This window comes from Cryptosporidium parvum, chromosome 7 (genome assembly GCF_000165345.1).
Source record: "Cryptosporidium parvum Iowa II chromosome 7, whole genome shotgun sequence".
Lineage (NCBI taxonomy): Eukaryota > Apicomplexa > Conoidasida > Eucoccidiorida > Cryptosporidiidae > Cryptosporidium > Cryptosporidium parvum.
Genome location: NC_006986.1, coordinates 1,024,908 through 1,037,807, shown reverse-complemented (window position 1 = coordinate 1,037,807; position 12,900 = coordinate 1,024,908). Strand labels below are relative to the sequence as shown.

The 12,900-nt window shown below is 33.3% G+C and overlaps 4 protein-coding genes across 4 annotated transcripts; 2 read left to right on the top strand and 2 right to left on the bottom strand.

Annotated features, from left to right (window-relative positions):
* Nucleotides 1-89: 89 nt before the first annotated feature.
* cgd7_4550 (ubiquitin-like protein, putative) lies at nt 90-398 on the top strand (the record flags this gene model as incomplete). Its single annotated transcript, XM_001388372.1, has 2 exons — nt 90-164; nt 237-398. 2 exons carry the CDS (start codon nt 90-92, stop codon nt 396-398), a joined length of 237 nt encoding a protein of 78 aa, XP_001388409.1.
* A 616-nt stretch (nt 399-1,014) lies between these two features.
* cgd7_4540 (CP15/60 sporozoite 60K protein) lies at nt 1,015-1,485 on the bottom strand (the record flags this gene model as incomplete). Its single annotated transcript, XM_628602.1, has 1 exon — nt 1,015-1,485. A coding segment is annotated over one exon (471 nt), but the record flags the coding sequence as incomplete, so codon positions are not given.
* A 762-nt stretch (nt 1,486-2,247) lies between these two features.
* On the bottom strand, nt 2,248-7,923 carry cgd7_4530 (signal peptide, large secreted protein; the record flags this gene model as incomplete). The annotated part of the gene is made up of 1 exon (XM_628601.1): nt 2,248-7,923. The coding sequence occupies one exon, from the start codon at nt 7,921-7,923 to the stop codon at nt 2,248-2,250; it is 5,676 nt and encodes a 1,891-aa protein (XP_628603.1).
* A 593-nt stretch (nt 7,924-8,516) lies between these two features.
* Nucleotides 8,517-12,698, top strand: cgd7_4520 (ABC ATpase (2 ABC domains) with 10 transmembrane domains, adjacent duplicated gene; the record flags this gene model as incomplete). The annotated part of the gene is made up of 1 exon (XM_628600.1): nt 8,517-12,698. One exon carries the CDS (start codon nt 8,517-8,519, stop codon nt 12,696-12,698), a length of 4,182 nt encoding a protein of 1,393 aa, XP_628602.1.
* Nucleotides 12,699-12,900: the final 202 nt, after the last annotated feature.

The following is a 12,900-nucleotide window of genomic DNA, read 5'->3' as shown; positions in this document are numbered from 1 at the left end:
ATAGAAATCGAATGAAAATGAATAACTGAGATAAATAGTTAAATTTTAGAATTTGAACTGTCTTTGAAGAACACACACATTTATTATTAATGCAAATTCTAGTCAAAACCTTAACAGGTAAAAAACAAAACTTCAACTTTGAGCCTGAAAATACGGTTTTACAGGTAAGAAATATACTAACAAATATGAAATTTCGTAAATGAAAAAATTAACAATTTGTTTACTTATTTGAATAGGTCAAACAAGCACTTCAAGAAAAAGAAGGAATTGATGTAAAACAAATTCGTTTGATTTATTCTGGAAAGCAAATGTCAGACGATTTAAGACTTTTGGACTATAAAGTAACAGCTGGATGCACGATACATATGGTTCTACAACTTAGAGGCGGACTAAGATAAAAAAAAAAGAAGAGAAAATAGATATGATTGTTATCTCCGGCAAAAAAATTTTCCAACTATAAAAAATCGAGAATTCTCGAAGATATTAGGGAGAATTATTTGTAGATATATAAAAAAAAGAAATACGGATAGGAAATGAATAGAATATCTTAAAAAGTAGATAATAAATAAAATCTCCATATGAAAGAGACTTTACAAAGCTAGCTGTCTGTCTAGAAATATTAAGATTACAAAGCATTATTATTCGATTTTTGTATTTTTCAGAATTATAGAATTTCCTTATATAACTTTTTCTAAAAATTATCAGGAATATTCAGCTCCAAAAAATTCACTTAATACATATTCAGTAGGGGCAAACTTTATCAATTATAACCGGTTCCCCTTGACTATTCGGTTCCCCAAAAGAATCATCATCTTTGATGAAAATGATGGGAAACTTCATAGTGTAAATTAATTCTTCAAGTTCCTTTCCACAATAGAAAAAAAAAGTTCTGGAAGTAGTCAGAAAAAATCAAAAATATTTTATTAATTCTCTCCCTGGTATTGAAGAAAAGCTATTTGGATTTTATTTATAGGGTTTGGAAAAAACAAATCCAGAATTAATGAAATTCCTGTTTTAGTTAAAGTTTGGTTTGAATTTGTTTGCTGTTGCAACAAATCTTTCTTTGTCTTGCGAATTATTAAAGAAAAGGGGAATACAGTTTCCTGATTCTTTGAGATGAATTGCAACACAATTGTCGGAATCGCTGATTCCAGCACTACTTTCAACTCTAGAAAGCTCTTCCTTTGAATATAATAATTGGTGGATTTCATCCAAAGCAATATTTCTGCATTTTCCATCTCCAGAAAGCGAAATACTTGTGCTATCAAATACTACCTCGCAGTCAAGCTTACTTCTATCTTGCATTATTAACTTTACATTAAAAGTATTGATATCATTAACTTCTTCTTGGGGGTGGTTGGAAGCAGTTTCTGAAGCTCCTGAACCATTTCCAACTACTAGTTGAGTAGAGGTTAGGGAGTGTTCATCGGCAAAAGAACAACAGGATTTCAAGTTACCCATGTTTTGTTTTTCTTTTATCAATAATTCAAAAATAAGTTAATCTCAAAATCTTTTGCTTTACATATATTAAGTGCGGATTTTTCCACTTATCTGGGGGGAGACACAATCGAGTGTAGCACCACCCCTCTATAAAAGGTATTTTCATCTATTAATTATTATTTCAAAATGAAAAGGAAATAGGAGAAAATCAGCTAAAATCGGAAAGCTTACATACTATTTAATATAAATTATCAATTAATAACACCAAAATATGAGAAAATAAGGTAATACAAAATTTGGTAGTTTTTATATTTCTTCTTAATTAAGAATTTTCCCTCCTAAACTCAATAGCTGTTGGATCTAGAAATTACTCTATAAAAAGGAAAATTCCTAAATTTTCTTGAATTAAATCAGTTGGCTCTGAACAAAAATTTCATTCTAAACCTGAATATAAATATCACTAAATTAATATTTATCGATTTTAATTATAATAGGAAAAAAAATGTTAGCAAACAAATAAACGATTGAAAATCAATTATAGATTAGAAAAAAACTTTCCCTAATTATATATTCTGCATATCATAATAATAATAATATTAATAATAATATCAACTGTATCAAGGAATAATACACTTTCCATTACCTGTATTTTTTTTTCCAAAATACCTTTCCTAATTTCTTGACTAAGTACCGTTGTATATAACAAAATTGCATGCGTACATGCATGCGTATTTTGAGCTAAATGAACCACAAAATACCTTCTTTTTTTTCACCATATATAGGTTTAGTGATTAGAGTTAAATAAAATTAAGAAAATGAGAATTTTGTGATTTCTTTTGGAGGTTTGATACTTTTAGTATATTTGACACCTTTATGGAAGATTTCGAATGAACTAAAGAAGACATTGGCGATATTTTGGGAATATTTTTTGAATTTTTTTGGAAGGAGATTTTCAATTAATGACCTAACTTGGTTGCTGTGGATTATTCTGGGATGCTCGGAAATTACGTTAATTGAGAGCTTACAAAAAACATAAAAGTTATCATTTTTATGATTACCAATTTTCTTGGGAACTGACCCTTTATCTTCAATATAGCTAATCAAGAATTCCCTATACATTGAAGAGGCAACATATTCAAAGTGGTTAATTTCCAGTGGATTATTTTTATTCAAAATATCTTTGTCATAATTGCAGTCTTTCCAAGAGAAATGCTTTTTGCAGACTCTAACTGCAAATTCGAGGATAAATTCTTTTCTAGACCATTGTAAGGGAACATCAGGATTTGATTTAACAGAGTTCTCATCACTGTTTACAATGTTTAAGATATGATTTGTAAGGATTTCAGGGCAATCGGCGTTGAAAAACAAATATGGAATTCCGTTATTTGGCTTTCTTCTCCTTACTTGAGTGTAAGAAATTTCCTCAGACCTCATAAATTCAATAATTGAGGGTTTTAATTTCGATTGATCAATAAGTTTATGACTTACAAGAAGCTCAGTTGCTGCAGGACAAAACATATCATAATTCTCTCTCAATTTTGTAATCATTTCAAGGTCTTTAGGGTCTTCTGAGATATTTTGAGTGTTTGCACCAGAAAGGAAGAGAGAAATAGTGGAAGAGAAGAAAGCAGCCATAAAGTCAATAGAAGCTTTTTGAAGGGGACTTGAACTAGCATATGAAGAAGATAATTCAAATACTCGATCATTTTCGAGCTCAAATTTATTCTTGTTTGACCATTTTGAGCAGCTTTTCCATTTGGATGTGGAACTACAATAAAGTATAGAAGTTTGCCAATCTGTACCTTTCCAAATTTCCTGGTTGGATTTAAAATGTTTATTCCATCCAAAAGAAGAAACACAAGCAGTGTTGAAAAGCTCTGGGCTGATATTGTAAGTTGATACAGAAAGATTGCAAAGCTCCACAAAGGTGGCAATTCTGATTGGAAATTCTTCAAAACTCCTTGGGTTATCTTTTTTGACTAAAGGGTAAAATAACCTCATGGTCTCCTCATTGATTTTCTTTAAGATTTCTGGGTTTTTCACAATTTTTGGATACTCTTTTACAAAAGAAGGTACTTTGGAGCAGTCTCTAATGGAAACTGGTGCCTGCTCGCATGCATCTCTAAGCTCAGAAAAATTTACTTCGCTTAAAGAATAAGTTTTTGCAATGTGCCCAAGCATTCCCATAGGGTCTTCGCGGAGAGGAATAGCATTTTCAAAATTCATTTCTGGAGTGTCCCATTTCTTAGTTCTAAGTCTGGGTTTTTCATCATTGGTTTTGTGATTTAGCTTATAGTCTTCAGAATAGGGGTTTGTTCCAGCTTTAGGCCTAGTATCCACGAAAGTATTAGGATTAAAGCAGATATTAACAGGATTCCTACTGAAGGCCATTTCATATGCAATATTACACATAATTGAGCTTGGAATAACTGGAGAAGGGAGTTTAAGGGCTTGAATTAAACGTTCATAAAGAAATTTTGCAGAACTCTTGATTGTAGGGTGATTACAATCTTGTCCCCAAAATGTACTTGAACAAAGCTTTTCAGCAACACTTCGTTTTATGGTAAACATGTCCCCATTAATTTCAACACGAAAAACATTACTAGTTTCCAAAGCATAAACACAAGAATCCACAAAGTTGTTGAACCTCCCAGATTGAAGATAATCATGTATTCTGATAGAAACTGGACAAAATCTCATATAAGAAATTGGAAGTCTGTCAGTTGGCATATCATAAAGCTTGCTTGACCAGAATAACGAAGTTGATTTTTCTTGCAACTCAAAAGTCACCATATCAACAAATACTCCCTTTAATAGTCTATTCAAGTAAATTTCTTCAATTGGATCACCAACCTCCAAATGTTCAATATAGTTATATCCAATAAACTGAGTCTCATCACAGCCTCTCCATTCTCTTGTTTTTCTACATAATAAAGCTGCATGCAAAAAATGGATACCAGAAAAGTATTTCATCAGTGAGTGAATACAAGATTGAACAAAATAGATGGTATAAAGTGAACGCATAACATTCTTATCAATTTGTTTAGGCGTATGCTGTGCAGATCCACTGTTGACTTGATTTAAATCATACCAGACAAGTCCTTTATTATATTCAGAATTTGATATTTGACCCTTGAAAAAGTCAGAAGTGTTAACATCAAAACTCTTGTAAAAGTTTGGATTCAGAATTCTGGCAATAAATTCACAAATAGTACGAGATCTGGTTTTTAAGGGGGATATATTGTAAGTACTACTAGTACGATCAGCTGATCCTGGAAGAATAACATTTGCAGAATGTAATTGTTTAATTAAATCTTTGGAAATGTTCTCAACAACTGTAAAATATTGGTTCCAATATAATTCGGTTTCTAATTTATTTAAGGAACATATAGTTTCAAATCTGTGGAAGTTATAATCAAATAAACTTGATTTCAATAGAGAAAAATTGAGAAATTTGGGATATATGTTTGGTAAATACGCTAAAGATTGAAATCCTGAATCCATAAAAGATTTCTGGTATACTTTGTAAAGGATTTTAAAATCTAGAATCAAGCCATTGTAAATATAAAGTCCATATCTGTAAATATATCGTATACATTCCTCAGCAGTAGGTATTCCATCACTTTTAGCAGATTTTGGAGGTGGACAATCGTATCCCAACTTTCTAAGTCTCATTACTTCAGGTTCAATTGGAATGGTATTTGGGAGCTTTATATCTAAGTGTGGGAATTGATGCTTCAAATTAGTACCCAATGAATTATAAAAGTTTATAATATTGGCGTCAGCTACTTGGATATAGTATTTTTGGCTAGCGTGCTTGGGAATTGGAATCAAATTAGAGTCAATAAGTTTATATTCTTGTTTATGGTTATTCATTTTAAGCCAAAGGAATTCAAGCTTATTTTTTATTCTTTTTCGAAGTGAAATTTGCCAGCTTCCGAGACTGAAACAAAGATTTTTGGTGATATCTCTAGAAATTCTTTGATCGCTGAGCTTAAGAGAGGGGTCAGAGTTTCTAATACGTTCAATAATTGCTTCAGAACCATGAATCTTCAGAACAATATTTGTAAGAAGTTTATCACAAACATGTTTAAACTTATTCTTTGGGAACTGTTTGAAAGAGTTATAATATACAAACCTCTTCCCAAGCCGAACCATATCTTTCAGTTCATCAATTTCCCAATAATTACCATCAGCTTTACTAACAAATTCTGAGTACCTATTAACAATTCTACCGAAAATATAATCAAACGTTTTTGGTTTAAGCTTATCTTGAAGCTTAGATTTAACAATTTGTTCCATCATCTCACTCAGTTTGCGAGCTCTTGATCTTTGGACATCAGTATTATCAAGAGTTTTGAACTTTAACAAAGCATTTCGGATAAATCGATCTCTTTCATGAATTTTGGAATTCTTAGCATAATCTCTCTTTAATTGTTCATGGTTCTTTGGCTCAATCCTAAAGATTTTACTCATCACATTAATGGCATCAGGGCAAAAGTCATCTGGAATGGTATTATAAACTCCAATACTTCTAAAATATGAAAATATACGAAGAGAAAATTCACCAGTTAAAATATCACTATGTTCTCTTGCTGGATGAAATGGAGGAATAGACTCAAATTTGCATTTTGGTCTTGAGTAAAAAAGGTTACTACAGGCTGTACTAATGGCTTTCTTTCCTTTAGCTGGGATTTCACGAATCTCTAAGTCGTTCCAACTTTTTCTAGCAGTAATAGAACTATATGTTTTCGCACAGTCAATAACAAAGTTCCTAGTCTTAACAACATCTTCAAGATCTTCGTCCATGAACTTTTCTCTTGCAATTTTATCAGCGATCTTATCATTCAAAGGAACGTCATTTTCAATATAATCTTTAAAGAAGAACAACATTTCGTCGCTTGGCTGAATGAAAGGCTCGTATTTCTTTGCATAATTATAAGATCTTACAAGATTTCTAACATATGTCTTTCTCTCAAGTTTACGAATGGCAATTTCATGCTTTACTCTAGTGATTGGTTGTCTTACTTTTCTACGAAAAGAACCTGTTTCAATCAATTGACGCGTTAATTCACACAGATCATGAAATGGATATCCAGGATTGAAATTATGGATAATACGAGCAAATTCATGAGTTAAGTTGTCCACAGCTTTATCATGTTTTAATACATCGTATTCAGGAGAATTGATGGGAACTTGACTACAATTTGGCCACGGGAATTTGGGATCTTCTTTAATAAAACATTTATCACCAGAAACATTGACTTGTCTAATATGAGGTTCTAAAAGATTCTCAAGAGTAGTCTTCCATATATTAAACTGTAAGTATGGATTAATCATGATTTGAAGATAATGCTGGAAGAATCTACAAAACCACCGAGAGGTTTTTATGTTTTGAGGAACAGAAAGTACATATCCTTCTTGCTTTAATTTTTTATACCAGCTGGAATGAATACTCAAAGGTTTATGTTTAATTCCAAACTTAGTTAAAGTTCCTGAAATTGCCTCTAAAACATCAGATTCATGGGGCCAGGTATCAGATTGGCTCTTTTTCATGATAAATGGGAACATTTTATATTTATATTCAGATATTCTTATTCCTGTCATAATAAAATATACAATACTCCAAAGCCTATAAGACATTTCTGCAGATAAATAAATGTTCAAATAATACCTGGAAGTTCTCATAATATACTTAACTGTTTGAATTTGAGAACGATCTTTGTTCTTTGGAGCGTATCCTCCTCTCTGAAGTATTAGGATTCTGCTTCTCAAAACTTTATCCTCAATAGAAGCTGGAGTAATGCTGGTAATGTCGGGCAAGTCAATAACTCCCTTATATTCAGGGAACCTGCCAGTGGAAGTAAACTTCCGTATAGCTTCATTGATTTGCTTTCTTGAAGGAAAATCATCTTTACTATTTTGAGCTATAACTTCAGACAAATTAATTGATGTAACAGGTGTTACTGGTATAAAATGTTCCTTCCCAAAGATTTTGGAAGCCTCTCCAAGTACATACTTGGTGATTGAAAATGCTATGGTAGGAGACAAGTAGTTCAAATCAAAATGTCTAATGATCCAAAACAAGAACCTGGTACTTTCTTTAATATCTTTACAATCAAATACATATTCATACGAAATAAATTCTCGAATTTTTGAAGATACTTTTATATCAGCAAGCTCCAGGTTAGGAAGCTCAATTTGAAGCTTTCGAACGTCTGTATCAAATCTTACTTCAATCATTCCATACAAAACATTGATCTCAGTTGATCTCAAAGAGTCTAAAAAGTTCTGAGCCTCCACCAAAGATCCTTCTGATGTAAGTCTTCGAAGCTCACTATAAGTAAATTCAGGGGGGCAATTACGCATTAGCTTTCCATGTTCCACTGGAGATTTGCCATATATTTGCGTAATAGCCCAAAAAATGATCAAACCAAACCATAACATTATGTGGTTAAGGACCTTTATACTGAAAAAAGTCATTCTTTTTCAATTTTGAAGCGATAGTCTCAAGAGACAACAACTCATTCTACCAAATCCCCAGTCAGTTTGTTGTCTCACGCAAAATCTTATTAGTCTTCACACACTTTAAATATGTAAAAAGATTCAGATGACATGATTCAAAGTGCATGGCTAAAGTGGGGGGATGCATAAAGGCGGGTCATCTGGCGGGCACACGTATGGATTCAAATAAATCTTTATGGAAGAGGTTTTTTAAAGAGAGAAAGAGCTAGGAAAAAGTCTCAGAGCTTTCTAACGATAACATAAATCGTTTTAGAAAAAGATATCTGCTAACTTGAACTTGTGTTAGGCAAAAAAAACTCTTAATCCAAGAAAATAACAACTATATTTAATGGTATGAGGAACAGGATTGGCGCCACTCTAGACGGTACCGTATATTATACAAAAAATAAGAAATAGCCAAGTTTTTGAATACACAAGGCAATAAGAATAAATCAAAGTAGAGAAAGGAATATTGAGGTAAATCAATCAAATTTAGAGAAGGGTTAAAGCTAAGGAAAAAAAAGTTAAGCAAGGAGGTTTAGCTTCGAAAGAGCTCATCTTTGCACTGTAAAATGCTTGGAGGGATTTTTAATAGAAATTTGAAAAAAGAAAATGATGATCAAGTACAAGATGAAAAGCCGTTTATACACAAAAAAACTGGTGGAATAACTCCAGAAGAGAGTGCTAGCTTCTTATCTAAATTTACTTTTTCTTGGTTTACTCCAATAATTGACTCTGCATATGACCATATACTATCTTTGGATGAGTATTACCATTTACCGGAGCAAAACGATCCAAGTTACTCGCTTGCTAACTTTGAAGATAAATGGAAGGCAGAATGTGAAAGATTTGGAAAATCTAAAGTGTTTGAAAACAAAAATGGGAATAACACTAATACAAATAGTTCTGCTTCTAGTAAAAAGCTTAAATTTCCTTCACTGGCCAGGGTATTATTCCAGTGTTACAGTAAGCAAATATTTATTATATTTGCTTTAGTTATATTTTCAAATATCTGTAATTTAACTCAGATATTTCTACTAAGAAAGCTCTTGGAATGTATTCAATCTTCTGAGCTCATTCCCAGAGTTGAATCTTCTGCTGATTCAGCTATCCCTTGGTGGGCAGTTATTTTGGGGATTGTTCCTGAGAGATTTAGTTCAAGTATTGCTTGCAAAGGTTTTGCCTATATATTTGCAATGACAACCCTCATAATTGCTTATGCAGTTTTAAGACAGCAAGAAACCAGGATTGTTACAAGATTAGGGAGGCAAATTCGCTCCTTGATTACTGGGGTTGTTTACAGGAAATTATTGAATTTGGACTCGAATATATTTTCAGAAAGCCCTCAATCAAACACAGAGCTCTCTTCTAGAGCTAGCAAAGCCAGACTTTCTGTGGCTTCAGAAATTTCTCTGCAAGGAGCTACGGGATCCTTTGGCATGTCTGGAAACGTTGTTAATCTTCTAAATAACGATGTTTCTAGGTTTGGAAGGCTATATACAAGTCACGAATTCTACTATGGCGCTTGTTCGGTCACTATTGCAGCTATAATGCTTTATATGAATATTGGAATTTCAGGAATTGTTGGAATATTAGTTATGTTTGCTCATGCTACATGGAGTATTAGCTTCCTAAATATCAGAGCCTATCTAAGAAAGCCATTTTCAGAAATCAGAGATCGTCGTATTCTTTTGACTTCTGAGTATCTTAATTACATTAAGATTATTAAATCATACTCTTGGGAAAGATATTTTATCAAAAATATTGATTCACATAGAGAAAACGAAATCTTAAGTTTACTGGCTCAAGGTACATGTTGGGGATTTGCAGCAGCATGCCATGCTGTTGTTTTTCACGCTCTTCTTTTTACTATTATTGTAAGAAGGTATATGGGTGAGGTTAATGACCCTGCCAATATATTCTTTGCATACGTTGTGTACGATGCAGTGAGTGAGTTTATTGCCTCCTTCCCCAAATCTTATGCTCTATTCAGGGATTTAATTCTATCATGTGAAAGAATTAGCGAATTCCTAGTCATTGAAGATAGATCCAATATTAATTCACTTATGAATACTTCATCTTGCTCTAAAGTCTCTCGTGCAATGCCAATTGAGGATCAAGACCTTTCAGAGCCAATAAAAGGAAATGTTAAATACGAGAAAGTTGAGCTAAGATGGCCAAGTGGTGCTCTCTTAATGAAAGACCTTTCTTTTGAAGTAAATCCTGGGGAAATGATGGCTATTTTAGGACCAGTTGGCAGCGGAAAAAGTGGTCTATTGCTTTCCATAATTAATGAACTTCAGCATTATAAAGGACTTCGACAGGTTAGTGGAAAATTGGCTTATGTTCCTCAATTAGCTTGGGCTGTTACTGGTACAATTAGAGAAAATATTCTTTTTGGAGCCCCATTTGACCCTGAATGGTATGCTCAAGTTGTTGATGCTTGTTGTTTAGTAGCAGATTTCAAGATCTTTCCAAAAGGTGACCAAACTATGATAAGTGGTAGCTCTAATAACCTTTCTGGAGGCCAACGACAAAGAATTAGTCTGGCAAGAGCTGTTTACCAGAGGTCTCAGATTTATGCACTTGATGATTGTCTTAGTGCAGTTGATAGTAATGTATCAGCTAGAATCTTCAAGAATTGTATACTTGGGTTGCTTAGAGATAAATGTGTCATTTTGGCAACTCATCTTGCAGATTTAGTTGTTCATGTTGATAAGGTTTTACTTCTGGATGACATCAGCAAGAAACCCTTATATTTGGGAGATCCCTATGGATTGCTAAAGTTTCCTCACTATAAGAATCTTTTTGGTTCAAACTTAACTCAAACAAAGAATGACCAAAAGATTGCAAAACTTGGCTCAAATAACAGTTCAAGAGAGTCTTTAACTCTAACAAGTCTTATTAAAAGCAATTCAACTCAAAACTATAGTCAAGAAGGAATCTCTATAACAGAAGAGGAAGGAGAGAGTTCAAGGTTTAAAGTTGATGAAGAAGAGGAAGAGGAGGAAGAAGAAGGAGTGGTATCTCTAGATACTTATATGAAGTACATATTCTCTTACGAAAAGCTCACTCTCTTTAAACTATTAATTTTTGTATCTTTATTGGTTGCAATATACGTACTTATTACTTTCTTCATTGGAATATGGCTAGAAAATGCTAATGAAGAAAACTGGAGAGCTTACTTTAACATATACTTGACAGCATGTATTGTACTCCCAATTGTTTGCACTGTAACCACAATCATCTTCCGAGTAGGAGGTGTTGGAGTGTCTAAGATCTATCACAATAAGCTTCTTTCTCATATTGAGCATGCTCCTCTTTCATTCTTTGAAAACACTCCAATTGGAAGAATATTAAACAGGTTTACTTCAGATCTTGTTCATTTAGATGAGCTCCTACCAACAAGCTTTAACAATTCATCTGTAACAGTTTTAATGTCAGCAACAATGTTGGTATCAGTTGGAGTAATAACACCACAGTTCCTTTTCTTCATTCCACCAATATTTTACGCTTTTTATTGTGTGGCCAAAAAGTACCCGCCAATTATCCGTCAAAGTGAAAGAAAGTCAGCAGCTTTAACAGCTCCTATTACGTCTCAATTGATGGAAACTATGTCAGGCTTAGCAACAATTCACACATTTGGAGCAGAGAACATGCTTATTAGAAAAATGGATAATGCAATAATTGCTTTAAATAATATCAGATATCACTTGGACATTGCCTATATTTGGCTTTACCTCCGTCTTGAGGTAATTGGTTGTATGACTTTAGTTGTAACAGGGATTTTCAGCGTACTTCTTTCAGCTTGTAATCTATCAAATCCGGGTATTCTTGGTACTATTTTGTCATTTGCAGTAGCTTTACCTGGATGGTTAAGGTATAGTATCTTTACTGTCGGTGAATTTGAAGCAGATATGGTTGGGTTTGAAAGAATTCGTACATATACAGATTCAGAAATGTACCAAGTAGTTGTATCAGATCAAGAGAAAAGTAATATAAATGTACCAGAAGACTGGCCTTCTCAAGGCAAGATTGAATTCAGGAATGTGGATATGACATTCTACCCTAATCCTAATCCTTCTCTATGCAATATATGTTTGAAGATTTCTCCAGGAGAAAGAATTGGAATAGTTGGGAGGACAGGGGCTGGAAAAAGCAGTCTATTTTCTGCAATACTTCGTCTATTCGACCCTTCTTTTGGTGCAATATTGATAGATGATTTAGAAACCTCTAAGGTTTCCCCTCTAAAGCTCAGAGAATCTATTTCTATAGTCCCCCAGGACCCAGTAATATTCACTGGCACAGTAAGGTTCAATTTAGACCCAAAAGGAAGTTATTCAGATGAAGAACTTTATGAGGTTCTTAAAAGGGCGCACGTATTTGATTACGTTAACAACCTTCCAGGGAAGTTAAACTTCCAATTAGAAGGAGGTGGAACCCAGCTTAGTGTGGGTATTAAGCAACTATTTTGCCTAACAAGAGCCATTCTTAGAAAATCCAGGATCCTTCTTCTTGATGAAGCAACTTCCTTTGTGGACATCCAGACCGACTCTCTAATTCAGGAAACTATCAAATCCGAGTTTAAAGGGTGTACTATATTAACTATTGCCCACAGGATTAAAACAATCATCAATTACGACAAAATTCTTGTTCTTGAATCAGGTAGAGTGTTTGAATTTGATACTCCCCAGAACCTCCTTAGGAATCCTAAGAGCGTTTTCAGCTCCCTTGCATCATCGATTTCCGTATAATTCTGATGTTTGGGAGGGACGAGGCTAAGCTATGTTAGGTAGGCTTACAAGCACTTAGAATGGTCCGATTTTGAAATTTGTATTTTAACTAACTTTATACTCTCGTTAAATTCCCTTAAGTTCTTTAGTTTCAAAGGTTAAGAGACGATTTCTTATTCTTTTCCATCTCACTTTTTTCTTCTTTTATCTTTACTTTTTATTT